This window comes from Parasteatoda tepidariorum, chromosome 5, assembly GCF_982258835.1.
Source record: "Parasteatoda tepidariorum strain Cologne lab strain chromosome 5, Ptep-v5.0, whole genome shotgun sequence".
NCBI lineage: Eukaryota > Metazoa > Arthropoda > Arachnida > Araneae > Theridiidae > Parasteatoda > Parasteatoda tepidariorum.
In genome coordinates, this window is record NC_141759.1 from 79,727,484 (window position 1) to 79,740,806 (window position 13,323).

The following is a 13,323-nucleotide window of genomic DNA, read 5'->3' on the forward strand; positions in this document are numbered from 1 at the left end:
AGTGCATAGCGTATAACGAGTTCACGTAAGAGCATTTAAAGTGAATGTTAAGTTGAACTAAAAATGAAAGCGCCTATATGAAAAAAGTGAATATTTTTAATTTAAGATGCGTTGTTTATCGATACTTTAGTTCCTAAAATTGTTGTTTTTTAATTAAAGCGATATATAGGTTGAACGACTGATGATATAAAAGCTTTTGTGAAAGTTCACCAATATTTTTGAATCAGCCAAGACATAAAATGAGCGAACACCATAATCTTAAATGAATTCACTGTTATTGTTTGTGATAAATTAGATAAGATGAAAGACGATACGTGACATCTATGCAACATTCCATATGGAACAGTACAATCACTACTATACTATTACATGGTCTTGCATCTTGCACTCATATATGATGCAATTTTGAATTAACTTCAAATGTTTTGAAGCAAATTATTCAAACAGTTATGCACAATATGTTATGCCTTTTTCCTGTTTTCATTTATGACCCTTAAGTTGAGTCAGCTTACACTACTGTATTTCTGAAAGTATCTTAATTTCTCATTTTAATTTGTACAACTCTTATATTGATGTTATAGTGCTTTCCATGTACATGAATAATTTATTTAAATTTCAAATAATGACAAAATTTTTATGTATGAATAATTATACTCACGAACAGTTAAATTTCCAGCCAGCAGCTTCGTACACTTTTTCACAGGATTCTATCATACTTTGAGTAGGACCTATTTCATCAGCTATAGTCCAATTAGTAGAAAATGCATTTCCAAAAAATGCTGTCCTAGTAGCAACCTGTACAAATTTCGAAAACTCATTATTCTAATGAAAGTCAAATTAGTCAATGACCTATTCTAAGTAAGAACTTCATATAAGAATAGTATTACTACTTTATTCATGTCCTACGAGAGTAGATAAATGGAGCTATTGGCGACATCTAGGGAAATATCCCTGTGGATGATTCGAAGACATGTCATTACGATTTTGATCCTCTGCAGAGGGGATGATTTCCCAGCTTTGCTATCCCTGAAACCTAATTGCAAATTCGAGCAGTTTAAAGAAGAACCGTTAAACGATGATCGATTCTACACATCCTTGGTTCCTTGCGATGGCTGATCAAAGTGATCACCCATACGCTCACTGACAACCGGTGATGCTGGACTTCGGCCATCTACAGGGAACCGTATCATACGATCAGTCCACATTGGGACACGTGTTAGAAAAAGACTGTGATTATTGCAAGATTTAGAAGAATATTTATTCTGTCTTTCATCTCACAGGCAGGTACTAGGGTACTTTTACGTTGTTTTTACTGGTTCAACTTGCCAATATCAGCTAGTTTGCTATGGGAAACCAAGCGAATCAATCAACGGATGCGTTTTATGTTTTTCAGTGGCGCCATCAATGGCCAAGAATATGTCTTAAGCCACACATACACCACAGCCCATTTAACAGACAGGATCCATTCATACTCCATTCTTTCTCAGATCGTAATTTGACTTGAACCAGAGATTAAATTCAGTACCCCCTCCCTGAATTAATTTGTTATTTGAACTCGGAGCCATTGTAACCGCGATGGGTTAGCGTGCACCAGTCATCATTTAATAATCGGAAATTATTCGGCTGGCAGGATTCAAACTCACGCTCTCATGAACACGAGCCCAACGTCCTACCACCCAGGCTATTTCACGCTTAAGGATATTTTATAGTTTTGTTATTTGCCTTGAAATATGTTTCATCACCAACTTTGCTGGATAAAAGTAATAATAGTAATCCTAAATAGATAATATATAATATTCTTTTTACGCTTCTCCATTTTTGATTGAAATGGGGGTGATTTTTTTATACACCGACAAGTGGGTCATACAGACAAGGAAGCCATTGTCCTCTATGCATTTTTCAGCACTAAATTGATTGTGGGCAATCCCGAGACTATTATAATAATAGTTTAGAAGACGTTTTATTAACAAAAGTATCTTTTTGTACTTTTACCTGCTCACACATATGAGATTGCTATTGTTTTCTTTGAATTTTTTGGACTGAATCGAATGCCTCTATACTCAAACCAATGGAAAGTACAGTACAAAATCTTTCAAGAGCTTTTATTTATATTTTCTTACGAATTTATAATTTTGTATACCTTTTACAATGTTCTCCGGAAACTATCTAAATATAAAATCCATATATCCTGATGTAATTTTTCAGGCTAAATTGAACTTAAGAAAAATGAATTGATAAGATAAATTGTTAAAAAATTATGAGGGTTTGTTTACAAAAGGTTGAATTTCGCCCTTTCACTTATATACCTGTTTTGCATTGCAATACAGGTGAGATATTGTAAGTTATCTATATTTTTTCGATTTATTAAATGAGACCAAACACGAATCAAAATACTAAGCAAAAGTTGCAATGTTGCTAAGTGTAATACTATTTTTGAATTACACTTAGTATAAAAAAAAACTTATAACTTACTCTTATCAACTGAAATTTTGCTCTATGCAATTCGGTATAAAAAATTTCAATTGGAAATGTAGTTGCATGTCTAAAATGACTAAATTGCTTCTAATTGCTGACTAAATTGCTAAATTCGCTTCATTATAATAAAATGTGCAATTTGTATGTGTATTCTTATGTGCAGTCGCATTAGATTCAAAGTAAACAATACTTAGGAAACCACTTATTCATATTTCACGTTATTAGATAGCAATATCAGATGCATAACATGGTGCATGTGTAAATTTGTACTTTTTGTACATAAAATCCTTATGAGTTCAGGAATGTAAGTATTCAGTTATCATTTTATAATAACATAACGAAACTAAAAATAAATAATACTGGTTAAATAACTGGACTAAAAGTAAATGATAAAAATGTTATAATTGAATGAAAAAAAATCTCGCCATTGTACCATTGAAATATCAGACTTTATGAAGAAAAATATATTTTTAAGCTAGTATTGATGTATATTGACACTAAAAATAGTGATATGCATGTAGTTTTATTTTAGAATTTCAAATTTCTTTTTCCCTTACTCAATTATATTTTGATTTATTGCAATCGATGCATGCATTTATTATATCCAGAAATATGCTGTTTATTTCGTTGTCTTTTTAACGATATTCAAAAAGTCAAATGGAGTACTTACTTTGGTATATATGCTGCCATTGTTAGAGACATACTTGCAGTACAGTGGAAATTTATCACAAAATTTTGGATCATTGTTATAATCATCACAGTAGGATGGGTACTTTTTACAGTAAGCTTCTCGTCTGTAACTTTAAGTATCAGAATTTAATAGCCCAGTCCAATATTACGTAAAAATCATACGTAAAAATCATAAGTAAATGATCATGTGTATACATGTAATACATATATGTAGCATAAAAAGCTTCAATATTTTTATGTTATTTCTTTTCTGTAAATCCTTTTTTAAATTATTATTCCATTCGAAACTCTTTCTCACACTTTTAAATTCACATCCTGTTCTCAAATTTATTTTTGGCTCAAGCATGCATTAATTAAAAGCAAAACATTTTTTCCTTTGCTTTTAGTAGGAATTGCGTGACCTTTTTAATAAATTAATTGTAATTATTAAGATTTCCATCTTTCCCTGAATCGACACATTTTACGGGTTTTCTTAGCAAGCTTTTCCCCATCTTAAATCGAAGAGCACATTTTTTCGTGTACACTTTTATAGCTGCTCTCTGTCTAATAATTTATTCATAAATTTTGTACCCTCCTTCCCTGCCTAAGACCTGTTTTAATATCTCTCTCTCTGTATATATATATATATATATATATATATATATATATATATATATATATATATATATATATATATATATATATATATATATATATATATAAAAGAATTAAAACTCTTTCGTTTTCATAAAATGTCTTTGTTAAAGAATAAACGTCGATAGATTCCATTTTGGGAATTCAAGGCTGAAAACATACCATTGAAATATAAATAGATTTATATTTCAAAGGAAGAGTTATTTTTAGAATAGTTCCCTTTTTCACTTCCATATAAGGAAGCAGAAATGATTTTCCTTAATGCGTAAGGTTACAAGGAATGTACGAAGTGTGCTTTTTTACCTCAAATCTATGTTGGTATAAAACATAAGAACGCATAGTTTTGCGTGTCCTTTTCATCATTATGTGATCCTGATAAGCTGTGCAGGAATTGTCCGGAGTCTTGTCCACTCCCCATCCTTTGCAGGAGTGGGGACGTGAACTGTTAGCAATACCAGCCTACATTTAAATAAACCTGTTTAGAACGTCTGATGGCTTAAGACTGCAATTACTTCAAGCTAAATACAACACTACAACACTGATAACAGGGTTAGAGCCCTGTTATTACATAAGCAGATAAAAAATGAGAGTTCTGGACCAGCGGAGCCGAGGAGCCGGCTCCGCAATGACGTCATTGCGGAGTCGAGTTGAGTTGTTCGCCTCCTGCTGCGGAGTGGAGTTGAGTTGTTCGCCTCCTGCTGCTGAGTAGAGTTGAGTTGTTCGCCTCCTGCTTTAGTTTTGGTTTCGGTTTCCAAAATTCCTTACTTCCGGTGGCAACACCCAATTTAGTTTCGGTTTTCAAAAAAAAGTCATTTACCTCCTATTTCTGCCCACTTGCTTATTTCTGCCCGCTTGCTTATTTCTGCCCACTTGATTATCCGCTTTTAGTTTTGGTTTCGATTTTTAATATTATTTTTCAGTGGTGGCAACACTCCTTAATTTAAATTTCTTATTTAAGGATGGCAGCACCAATTTTTAGTTTCGGTTTTCAAAATATGTAGACGCCGCTCGTGGCTCCATCTAGTGATTAAAATAGCTACTAATTTAAAAAATATGAATATCTTATATTGGTGGCGCCATCTAGTGAATAAAATATTTACTAATTTCGTTCATTTAAAGTAGGAAAAATTTATTTATTATAAATAAATAATATAAATGCATGTATTTAATTCAGGATTCGAACTCACAATCTCTAGGACAAAATGCTTCCATGGGATACTGATTTGTCAGGCACGCTAACCAGTATCCCATGGACGCATACAGATACAAAGAAAACTTATGGTTTTAAGGAAATAAATTTAGACTCGCTGGCGGTTACGGATAAAATTTTAGTTTCATCTTTTTATTGATCTCATAATGACAAGGCACCACTGACTATTTCTGCCCGCGTTACGAACTGACTACTTTGAATTTATACTTTCAGTTTTGATTTTAATATTATTTTATAGTGGTGGCAACACTTTATTTATATTTATAGGGTGGCAACGGCTCCGCAATGACACTTCTAAATTGATGACGTAATGTTACTTTCACTTTTACACGTTACAAATCGTGAGATATCCAATTCAAACAAGATTCAACAAGGTTGGTCTTGGTCTATGACGTGATAGTATTGAATTCAGTTCTTTTCACTGACACGTTCGTCACGTGACTGTTTCAAATTTTCTCATTGGGTATTATTTATTTTATTTTATTAAAATGGTAACTGCATCCGTTACAGTTATACCTTATATGTATTGAATTTATAGTGTAAAAAAAATCGTGTTCAAATTTAGCTTAAAAATTGTAATTAAATATTTTTTTCCATTAAACTTTTTAAAGCAACTCTAATATTTTTCAATTTTGAACTCTACGCTTATTAAATTAATTTATTTAAAAAAAATATTTAAAAACAAAATCTTTCTTTTATCTTATTCTTTTAAATCTTTTCCCTACTCAGAGATAAATACATAATATAACTTGCCAGATCAAATGAGTGATTCAAGACTTTTCAAGCATTCCCCTTTTTATTTCATATCCATTCATATTCTATTGAATTGAATATGGAAGGAATATGAATGGGTGGGAAATGAAGGGGGTGAGTGTTTGAGAAACAGCATGGATGTTCCTTATCTATCAGCTTCTTGGGGGTTCTTTTGTGTAATATGAAGTTACGCCTGCTTAAACTAGAATGAAAACTCATTACTCATATCTCATTCCGGTTTATACTAGTTTGTAACAACTTGTGTGCAGAATCGCTCGTCGTTGTTCATTTGTGTTTAGAGGTGCTTGTTGTATATAGCATGTAGCTGTTTGCTTATGGACTTACTCCTGGATAACTTCGTTTTTTTTATTTTTAAATTTGTATCGTTCTTGTTCTAATATGGAAGTAAAAGAACGTATACAGTGTGAGGATTGTGATGCCACTTTTTCTGCGAGAAAAAATTATTTACGTCATCACAGAGCAAAGCATGAAAATGCTTCGTTTGTTTGCAGTGTTTGTGGACTATCATTTAATAGAAGTGATATTTTGTCAAGGCACGTGAAAACACATGAACGTGTACCAAAGCGTAAAATTGTATCAACAACAACGGATAATTCTCGATCGAAGAAAGCGAGACCAATTGGAAATGTTGATAACCCAATGATTTTAGAATCAGCATTTCAAAGTCGTTTAAAGACAATTAGATTGGAAAATCCAGATGGGATATTAGATATCAGAGACTATTTAGAATCAAAACGGAAAGTATTTATTGATTCCGTATCAGAAGCATTGGTTGAAAATCAGTTAAAAGTAAACTGTTTTTTTCTCTGCATTTATGAGAAAGCTTCTGACGGTGGAGTGATTACGGAAGAAAAAGACTTTAAAACTAAAAACACTGTTGTACTCTTAAGTACAGATCTACAGGAACTATATACCAATGTTGTAGACAAACTATTATCTGAAACTACTGATTTCGAATCAAAAGGAAGTGGATGGACACTAAGCGAGATTCTTTATTTAGAAATTCGCATAAACAAATTCAACCCTTTGTACGCTTCCCAATACATAGATTTACCCAGATTTATTAAAAATAAACATGCAATCATAAATGTGAATAATAGAGATAACAAATGCTTTCAATGGGCTGTGCTTTCAGCTTTATATCCTTCAAATGATCACAGTGATCGTACATCATCTTACGAGGCTTTCACTGAAGAATTGAACTTTACGGGTATAGATTTTCCTGTCAAGTTAACAGATGTTAGAAAATTTGAAAAGAACAACAACATATCAATAAATGTGTATGGATTAGATGAAAAAAACAAAGTTTTTCCGCTTTTCATTACCGACGACGAAAAACAAAATCATGTCGATCTCCTTTATTTATCTGAAAGTGGGAATACACACTTCGCATGGATTAAAGACTTATCGAAACTTATCAGCTCACAAATTTCCAAGCACAATGGAAAAACTTTTATTTGCAGGAGATGTTTGCTTCATTTTACTACAGAATCTACACTTCAAAAGCATAAAAAGGACTGTAGCAGTCATGACGCCGTAAGAGTGGAAATGCCAAAAGATCCATATGTATATTTTAAAAACGTTAAAAATCTTTTCGAGGTACCTTTCGTCGGATACGCAGACTTTGAATGTATCACGACGCCTATTGACACTTGCGAGCCAAACAGTGCAAAATCCTTTACAAATGCTTACCAGAAACATCAACCCATCAGTTTTTGCCTATACATTCATTCTTTTGATGGAACTTTTAGAGATCCAATTTTATACAGAGGGATGGATGCCGCTAAAGTCTTTTTTGTTGAAGTACAAAAAATTGCGCATACAGTCCAAAACATCTACAAAAATCCAAAGGCTATGCATGTTCTTACCTCGGAAGAACTTACAAAGTATGAAGCAGCGACAGTGTGTTACATGTGCGGAAACGAATTCACACAAGATAATTATAAGGTAAATATATTTTCATACAGTTTTATTAGTTTATCATCTTCTACTTTTATTTAAATAATTTTTACTATTTCGAGTTATGTTTTAGGAATGTAATTAATGTTATTTAATAGCCTATTATAATTGCAAATAATCATTATAATTTGAAAAAAAACTTTATAATTTGAAATAAACTTTATAATTTAAAATTTACTCAATATAGTTTAAAATATTATAATAACAAATAATTGCTCTAGTTTACTATAACTAATTATAATTTATTCGTGTATGCAAATGAAGCACTTTAAAAAGTGTATGGATTACTACGAAATTATTTTTTTAGAAAAGTTCAAACATGCGCTTATTCTTTTAGTTTAATAATTATATATTTAATTGTAGGTTAGAGACCATTGTCACGTTAGTGGTTTTTATAGAGGTGCAAGCTGTAACAACTGCAATCTAAAGGCCACGACGCCAGACTTTTTACCTATTTTTTTACATAATTTGTCAGGATATGACAGCCACCTTTTCATCACAGAACTAGGTGCAGATGAAGGGGACATTGATGTAATTCCGCAGACAACAGAGAAGTATATCTCATTTTCAAAGAAACTTAAAAATGGTTTCAAACTAAGATTTTTAGATACCTTTAGATTCTTACCTAGCAGCTTGGATACACTTGCAAAGAATTTATGTCCGGATGAATATTACACAATAAGAAATTTCTTTCCTGCAGATAAGGTTGATTTGGTTTTGAGGAAGGGTGTTTACCCTTATGATTACATGAATTGTGTAGAAAAATTTGATGAGACGTCACTCCCCTCAAAAGATGCATTTTTTTAACCACTTAGACGAAGTACCAATTTCCGATCAGGATTATGAGCATGCTAAACGCGTGTGGAATACTTTTAATATTAAAACAATGGGTGAATATTCGGATCTATATTTAAAAACTGATGTTCTGTTGTTAACGGATATTTTTCAAAATTTCCGGAAAGTTTGTTTAAAAACATATCACTTAGACCCCTCCTGGTATTTTACTTCCCCTGGTCTCTCTTGGGATGCAATGTTAAAGATGACAGGTGTAAAAATAGAGCTGTTAAAAGATTATGATATGCTTCTTTTTGTTGAGAAAGGAATAAGGGGCGGAATCTCCCAATGCTCCCACAGATATGGAAAAGCAAATAATCCCTATATACTCGATTATGATGCAAACTTACCAACAAATTACTTGTTATATTTGGACGCAAATAATCTCTACGGGTGGGCTATGTCCCAAAGCTTGCCTTTAAGTGATTTTAAATGGATAAATCCTGCTGATATTGATGTAAGAGAAATTTCAGATGAAAGTCCTTTAGGATACATTCTCGAGGTGGATCTGATTTATCCTCAAAACTTACACGATGATCATTCAGATCTTCCACTGGCACCTGAAAGTAGGGTTCCTCCTGGATGTAGAGAAAGACGACTTATCACCACACTATTTGATAAAAATAATTATGTCATGCACTACAGAAATTTAAAACAATGTTTAGCCTTAGGAATGAAACTAAAAAAAGTTCATAGAGTATTAGAATTTAAACAAGCCCCCTGGTTAAAAACTTATATAGACCTAAACACACATGAAAGATCCACAGCTAAGAGCGAATTCCAAAGAAATTTCTACAAGTTAATGAATAACTCTATTTTTGGTAAAACTATGGAAAATATAAGAAATCGTGTTAATGTTAAACTATGCAATAATGGAAGAAAGGCGGAAAAACTTATCGCGAAGCCAAACTTTGAGGATCGAACAATATTTGGTGAAAACCTTGCAGCTTTTCATATGCGAAAAACGCATTTAGAATTCAATAAACCGATGGTAATCGGTATGTGTATAATGGAAATTTCCAAAACATTAATGTATAGTTTCCATTACAACGAAATGAAACCAAAATATCATGATCGAATTAAATTATTGTACATAGACACGGATAGTTTTATATACGACATAAAAACCTCTAATGTTTATTTTGATATGAAAGATAGTGTTCATCTATATGACACTTCTGATTATTCTCCAGATAATGAGTATGGAATGCCATTAATGAATAAAAAAATGTTAGGAAAGATGAAAGACGAATGTAAAGGTAGGATAATGACTAATTTTATAGGTCTTCGATCAAAAATGTATACATTTCGTATAGGGTCTAAAGAAACTAAGAAACTGAAAGGAGTGAAAAAATCCGCCATTAAAAACAAAATAACGTACGAGGATTATGAAAAGTGTCTTTTTGAAGACAGAAACCTTTTTACTTCTATGAATTTAATTCGATCGAAGAAACATGACATATTCTCGGTAACAACTAATAAACTAGCCTTATCCTCACGTGATGAAAAGCGTGTTATTTTGAATAATAAAATAAACACCCTTCCTCACGGACATTATTCTTTGCAAGAATAATTACTATTCATGTAAATGATACTTTTCTTTTTGAAATTATGTATAGCATATTAATCCATGAAGAATGTTATGTTTTAAATGTAAAATTGATTCAATAACAATCATGATTTAGTGTAGAAAGGAATTTTTTTGTATATTCAACAATAAAATTTGTTAAATTTGATTAATTGTTGAATGTTGTTGTAAAATTTGATTAATGGTTAACATGATATTGCTTTCAATAATTTAATTGGAAAAAAAATTCTGAAATAAGTAGCAGACTTATTTTTAAAATAAAGTTATAATATGTTTTATGGATATCACAAACAATTACACTATTTAAATTCAATTTATTTGTTACTTTCCTTCTTTTTAAAAAAAAAGAAAAAAGAAATGGAGTTTATTTATTTAAGACCGCCCTTCACGATGATCGTAGGGGGTCCAACAGGGTGTGGAAAAACAGAATTTGTTAAAAAAATAATTAATTATAAAATGATTGATCCTGTTCCTAAAAATGTAATTTGGTGTTATGGTGTATTTCAAAAACTTTATACAGAAATGCCTGGTGTTACATTTTATGAAGGAATTCCTTCTAATATTCATACACTAAATGATGCTTTAATTGTAGTAGATGATTTAATGAGTGAATTAGGAAGCGATTCAAGATTAACTAAAATGTTTACAAAGGGATCACATCACCAAAACCTTTCAATTATATTCATTGTTCAAAACATTTTTCATAAAGGGAAAGAAATGAGGGAAATCTCTTTAAATTCACACTACTTAGTACTGTTTAAAAATCCTAGAGATCGATCGCAAGTAGCTCATTTAGGGAGACAATTATATCCGTCAAAATCAAAATTTTTTCAAGAAAGCTTTGAGGATGCAACATCTAAACCATACTCCTATTTATTAATAGATTTAAAAAGTGATACAGATGACTCCTTACGCATGCGTACAGGACTGTTTCCTGGAGATACTTATTATATATACCAGCCCCGATAACTTTATTAAAGCAAACGATTTTGTGAAAGTAACATGTCTGCTGTCGTTATAGATTTCGAGGGGTTTCAATTACCTTCAGGGGGCTATATCGTGAAAGAATTAGCATTTCATTCGGTTAACAATAATAAAATGACGGGTATATTTACTTTTCAGCCACCGCATTCTTTTGAAAAGTTATTACCTCATCAGAAATTTCAGTACAAATGGGTGACGAGAAACATTCACGGTATAGAATGGGGAGAAGGAGAATTGCCTTACAATAAACTATATTCCATTTTAAATTTTTTATCCAATTTGTTTCCATTTATATACGTTAAAGGACTTGAGAAAAAGAATTTTATAGAATTTTTAATCGGTAGATTTTGTAAAAATTTAGAAGATATTGGATGTCCGAAAATTGATCAATTAAGTATAAATTCAGACTCGTGTTCTCTTCACACTTCTAATTTTAAAAGGTGCGCATTCACTAAAGTGAAAGCGTTTGTAAGGTTTTTAGAGGATGATAAATAGTCTCGAATAATAATTACATCATTCATTTGATTACAAGATGTCAGTGTGTACTGAACAAACTTTACAGCTCTTAAAATTAATTTCTAAAACTAAAAATTCAAAGTCTCTTTTGAAAAAGTGTTCAAAAAGTGAGATAAGAACTTTGTGTGAGTGTGTATTAAACGTGTTGTGTGGAAACATTGCCTTAACTAAAACTCAAAAAAATCGATTATACCCTTTTAAAGAAAGCTTGCGAAAACTTTCAAACAAGAAAATACCCCTATATAAGAAAAAGAAAATTATTATTCAAAGGGGGGAAGGATTTTTGTCTATTTTATTACCAGCTGCCATATCAGTTATTAGTTCTTTAATTCATGGAGCACAGTAGGAAATTTGTATTAGTTCCAGAAGACAGGGTTCAAGTTCAAGAACTCTTATCAGAATTGGATCAACAAATGAAAAATATTCTACAGAACAAGGATTTAGCAGATCACGAGAAAGCAGCTTTGTATTTACAAATATTGCAAAAGTATGCGCATTTTTCAATTTCGAAACCGAATAAACCGGAACCTCAAACGAATGAGCAGGAAATTCCAAATAAAGAGGATCCTGTAATTGCGTCTGCGGAAGAGGACTCCTCAAATATCAAGAAGGAAACTGAGGACTTGGAGGAAAAAATTCTAACTGTAGTTCCACCTCGATTTCGAGAAAAAGCTAAAGATTTATATGAATTTTTAAAGAGTAATGAATCTCTCCTTTGGAACAATAAAGGTGAAATCATTCATGAAGATAAAGTAGTTCCAGGAAGTAATATAGTAAATCTTATAAATGACTTTTTACGAAATAGAAAATCGGCTCCAGTGGGGAGGAATGTATTTTTAAAAACTTTAAATGATGTTCAATTACCGACACATTTAGACGTTAATAAAAAATTGCATAGTAAAAATAAAATTGTCAAGAAACCTGTAATGTATGCTCGCAGAAATGCCTGGTTGAAACTTTAGAAAATAAAATAAATATTTATTGATTTAAACATTTTGTCTTTATCATCATCTTCAAAGTTTTCTTTTCAGATAAAAATTTTATATTTAGAAAAAATATCTTAAGTGAAATGTAAAAATATTAAAAAAAATAATAGCTATAGATTTTCGTTTAAACAAATTCCTTTCAAGAAACTTTTTTCTTAGCTATAATATTCTTTCTAATTTTTTTTCCTTTGTATATGAAAGTTTTTAATATAAATATTATTTTTATTGAATATAATTTCTTAAGTAATCATTTTCAAATTTTTCTTAAGCATAAATTTTTTCGAAAATAGTTTTTTTTTCTATATATATAAAGATATATATAATTTGAAAATAATAATTTTAAAATACAAATGAAAATGTTAGACTTTCTTCTTTTTTTAAAGTAAGGAAATAAAAATGAAACAATAGGAAAACATACACAATTTTTAAATTTCATAATTTTTTTATTTTTATTTTCTAAACACAAATCTTACACCGTATCTTTTCTTTACAAATTGATACACTCGAAAATCATTTATATACGATTGATTTAAAATATGAAACATAGAATAGCCTTGACAGCGTTTAAGTAGAAAATAAATACAATATTGACCACACACATTTGAAGTCAGTGATTGATATATTTTAGAATTCCATTGTACAGCTGAGTAAGGAGATGTATTCATGCCGTAAAA

At 31.0% G+C, this 13,323-nt stretch overlaps 2 protein-coding genes across 4 annotated transcripts in view; both read left to right on the forward strand.

Moving 5' to 3' along the window:
• Positions 1–13,323, forward strand: part of LOC107448543 (uncharacterized) — a 110,672-nt gene that overhangs the window by 14,701 nt on the left and 82,648 nt on the right. The window lies entirely within an intron of this gene.
• Positions 5,854–8,549, forward strand: LOC147809540 (uncharacterized). The gene is made up of 2 exons (XM_087164382.1): positions 5,854–7,729; positions 8,105–8,549. Exons 1-2 carry the CDS (start codon positions 6,161–6,163, stop codon positions 8,546–8,548), a joined length of 2,013 nt encoding a protein of 670 aa, XP_087020508.1. The 5' UTR covers positions 5,854–6,160; the 3' UTR covers position 8,549.

Excerpts from the sequence above, each read along its gene's own strand:
- LOC147809540 (XM_087164382.1), top strand. The coding sequence starts at position 6,161 with ATGGAAGTAAAAGAACGTATACAGTGTGAGGATTGTGATGCCACTTTT. Across the intron at positions 7,730-8,104 it reads TCACACAAGATAATTATAAG|GTTAGAGACCATTGTCACGT; the intron begins GTAAATATATTT and ends ATTTAATTGTAG.